This window comes from Grammomys surdaster, unplaced genomic scaffold, assembly GCF_004785775.1.
Source record: "Grammomys surdaster isolate TR1022 unplaced genomic scaffold, NIH_TR_1.0 99, whole genome shotgun sequence".
Classification (NCBI taxonomy): domain Eukaryota; kingdom Metazoa; phylum Chordata; class Mammalia; order Rodentia; family Muridae; genus Grammomys; species Grammomys surdaster.
Window position 1 is genome coordinate 4,507,664 of NW_021604578.1, and position 4,452 is coordinate 4,512,115.

Sequence of the window (4,452 nt, forward strand, 5' to 3'; positions counted from 1 at the left end):
TCATTTGCAGATTCCCCTCATGATCATGAAACCCACGGAGAAAGCAGAAGTCCCAACAGGGGTTATCATAGGAAGCGTAGTTGCTGGAGTCCTTTTGCTGCTGGCTATGGTTGCAGGTTTGTGGAAGGTAAGAAAACTTCATGGCTAACGTGGCAATCCTGGAGGCTCCTGTTTTGAATTCCTTACAAAATACCAGCCTGAATATGGCATATGGCATAGTACCTCTCACCATTGAGAAGAGAAATGCAAGATTGTATGTGCTTTCTTACTCAGGTCTTTGAAAACCAATAAGGGCACTGTTTTTCAGCACCCCGAACATTTTGTTCAGCTTCAAGTAGATAGGATGACAGAAATTCAATCTCACACAAAATGAAACCTAACTCTCTGGACATAAAGTTTACCAACACACGTGTGTGTAGACATTAGTCAGTACCCGTGCACGTCCCCCAAACCTCCAGGTACTCTAGAGGGGCTGCAGGGAAGTAGGCAGCAAAGCAGGTCAAAGGTACCTACTGAAAGAGCTGTGAGTGGTAATGTCATTCCTTCAATTTTTGCTATTTTCTGGACATAGTGTGGTGTAGATGCACCTCGTGTCTGTTAGATAACAATCAAATCAAGATAACTGTGGCTACAGGTTGGTAACAGGTTGTGTCATCATCTTACAGCTCGGCTTCTTCAAAAGACAGTATAAGAAAATGGGCCAAAATCCAGACGAGATGGAGGAGACCACAGAACTCAACAGCTAAACCATCGGTGGACACCACTGTGTGGGGGCTAGCGGCATCCCCTCAAGGGTTCGCTGGTGTGCTGAATGGACTTCTTTTAAAGTCCACTTTTAAATAATTTAATAGGCAAACTAGCCTGATCATCTTAGAGTACCTGCTGGTCAGTTGGGGATGACAAAATTGTGGGTGGTGTGGTTAGGGGTAGAAAGACCAAAGACATCATATAGAAAGGGAAAAAGTTGTCTTCAGACTGGCTAGTCCAGTGTTTACCTTATATCAGGAAGATGGGATGCTTCATGGCATGACAAACCTTCAAGAAAATGGAAACGTTTTTCAGATTTGGGGGTGGAAGAGTGCATGGGGAATGCTCTTTTTATTTTGATTAACAGTAACAACAAAAGTGGAAAGTACCTGGTGTATACTATTATACATAGTATATATGTTATATATTATCAATATAGCATATATATCAAACATATATAATTGGCATCAATCATATAATAGATTATATATTTATATGTATGTATATATGTATATGTATAAATATACTGAGTACTTTCTGTGGACATACAACTATATTAATATTATAATGAAAATGAATGTTTGTTGACAAGAAAGACAACCAGCATAGATTGTTTTTCAATTTATGCTGCTCCTCCAAGGATGCCACAGAGGATATTTTTAAGTGGTAATTTTATTTATTAACTAAGTTTTTAAAAACAAAGTCCTGCTATTGCAGGACAATAATCTCAGCTACTCCTCAGGAAGCTGAGACAGGACTTGGAGTCTGAGGTCTCCCTGAGCTGTAGAGTTCAAGGCTATCCTGGACAACTTAAGGAGACCCTGTCTAAAAGCAAAAGAAGAAATGACAGCTGGGGCTTAGCTTAATGGTAGAGTGCTTGTTTAGTAGCATCTTAAAAAAAAAAAAAAAGTAGAAAAAATGTGTGCTTTCTTTCAGCCCCTTTCTGCGTCTGAGTCCTACCTTACTATGAACATGCTTGAAATGCTTGAATAACCAAGAGAAACATAAATATGTATGCATAAACACACATACACGTATATGTATGTATATATGTATATGTGTGTGTGTGTGTATATATATATATATATTTGCAGATAAATATACCACCTACTAAAGAAACCTCCACAAACATTAAGCTGGGGTAGGTTTAAAAACCAAGGCACAAAAATTTACTTGTAACCTTAACAAATTTATAGTATAACTGTCTGCTCCTTGCCAAAGGAAAGGGAGGGACCATCTTTCCTTTTAGGAATCACAAAAGTTCTCTTTTAATTGATTAGTTATTTTTGAGAGATCTAGTGTATTGGCCAGAGATAAACAATTTCTTTTCAAGCTGCCTCCCTAACCGCTCCCCTTTCCTGCTGCCTTTATGACAGAAGCCCCCTGCGGCCTGCCTTTCTCTCCAGCAGTTACCCACTTTCCTTTATCCACCATCAGCATCTCCTACAGCATGTATACCAACCCATCACGCACCCCTACACTAACCCAAGTGTTGGGCTGAGAATGTCATCTGTTTAGTTCACATACTTGTGTGATTATACACTCCTTAACTTTAGGGACCTATTTTCATTTGCTGCTAAACAAGTAATTAAACTACACCTGAATTTGTAGCTGTTATGTTTATTAAAAAATAATAAGTAAATGGAAAGACTTGGGGATTTGTAAGCTGGAAGCAGCAGCAGCAATCACTAACTTAGCAGGAACATCCTCTGTGCTTGACTGAGGTGGGCACAACTGTTCAGCCCTAACTATTGAAACTGGGCCGACAGAAGGCCCAACAGCTGGCCTTTTGACAAGCTCTTGGTCCTTGTGATGTAAACAGACCACACCCTACGGAGGAGTGGTCCTTTCCTACCATTTGCTCCTCATTCTGAACCTATACATTCTCTAGAAGAGAGTGGAAAGAGGAGGGTTCAGGAACAGCTGTAAAACTCACTCGGTCACTCGCTATATGCAAAAACCTTTGGCCTGGTCCCCAACCTCTAGGAACTTCTTATGAAAGAGGAAGTCAGGCTTAGGGCTAGGTAGTGACTCAATCTTAAAAGCCTTATGGATTTCCTGCTCTATAGCCTCCAAGAATAAGACCTAGAGATGTCAGAGGAAAAACAATTTGTCCACATGTGGATGGATGGCCCTGACCGCATCCTTATGCCATGCTCCTGGGTGGCAATTCAGAGCTAGTTGGACCACTTAAATGGCTCACTTCAGCCTTGATAAAGCCAAACAAACAAGGAAAAAAATATTAGCTGTAAATGTCACGGAGGTACTGCAAAAACAGCTTGGTACTCTTTTAGTTACATGATCCAGATTCTTTTAACAGTTGTGTCATTCTAACCAAAATTTTAAAGGGTGCAGAAACCAGTCATTAAGTTGCTAGAGAATATTTCACACAGCATGTTAATTTATTGCACACTCGTGTATGTGTGTGTTAGCCTGAGTTACAAGTAAGACTTAGACACAGTCGTGTAACCCATTTCTCACCCCACCCACTGGATTTTTGAGTTTAGCCATATTGTTACTTTGAAGCAGACAGTTTTGTGGGGAAAGGGCTGCCTCATGCCTACAAGGTTTTAAGCAGCTATCCCTGGGCTCTACTGACCCTTTCCCCCATGATCTGGACAATAACAAATGTCTCCAGGTTTTACCAAATGACTCCTGTATTTTTCAAGGAATTTTAAGCAAAGATGAATGTTCCTAAGAAATTATTGGGGGGGGAGGGAGGTGGTATTTGAGAGGAAATTATGTGGTCCATTGAACCATACCTTTGCTTTAAGTGAACTACAGGACTCAAAGATGTCAGGGTAAAATATACATTTCATAAATGGTAGATAACAAAATGTGATCTTAAAAACCTGAGTTGCTTCTTGCATGGCCACCACACAACTCTATGAACAGCAGCATGATGAAATAGTGTGATAAAGAAACGGGACTCACTTGAAATTACACACCACTCATCGTAACAGCAAACTATGAACGTCTAACCGGACAGATGCTTTCCTAGTTAGCAGTGTTATTTTTATACGACAGTGAAAGTTGCCTTTTTAACTGTGAAGAATAAAGACAACTAAGGCCAATTTATGATGGTCACCTAAGTGATTATTCTAAACTATAAAGTATGATGCTATACCATATCTATCCTGATATGTAGCTGAACCCAACATGTGAAAATCTCATTAAGAGCTCATTAAACAGAAGGCAGGACTCAGCTTAGCTCCTTCATCTGTCTCCTTGCACACAAAGAACAATTCTACACACAATCTCCTAGGACACGCCCTTCATGTACTTTCCAGAAGCTCGTTGTCATCAGCAGGAAAGAGTAAACATCCAGAGGCAAAAGATAAACATGGGGGGAAAAGTTGGAAGTTCCATATTTACTACTTTGAATTTTAAAGTATAAAGACATAGATAGTCATTGTGTAAATATATAGATTGTATGTTTGTACTTGATTTTGGCAAACGAAGCCGAAATGTAAATGTATATATTGCACAGCTGTATTAGAGTGGTCTAATTTTTAAAAAGGAAACTATCTTATTTCCTTCTCACGTGATGCGTAATCTTGGTAAGATGTGATGTTTGCTGGTTTTCATTAAATGTCTTGTCATTTTTCTGTCCACCAAAAGTATGTAAGTTGAATGTATTTGTTGTACACCAACTTGGTGAATTTATTTGACTTCTTAAAAACAATCAAATTTTAGTAATTGACA

At 39.3% G+C, this 4,452-nt stretch overlaps 1 protein-coding gene across 1 annotated transcript in view; it reads left to right on the top strand.

Annotated features, from left to right (window-relative positions):
* The window catches only part of Itga2 (integrin subunit alpha 2), a 65,461-nt gene extending 64,689 nt beyond the window's left edge, over positions 1–772 (top strand). The window contains exons 29-30 of the mRNA XM_028783282.1: positions 11–127; positions 666–772. Coding sequence (XP_028639115.1) covers positions 11–127; positions 666–746 — 198 coding nt within the window. The 3' untranslated portion in view covers positions 747–772. The remainder of the gene's footprint in view (positions 1–10; positions 128–665) is intronic.
* The last annotated feature ends 3,680 nt before the right edge of the window (positions 773–4,452 follow it).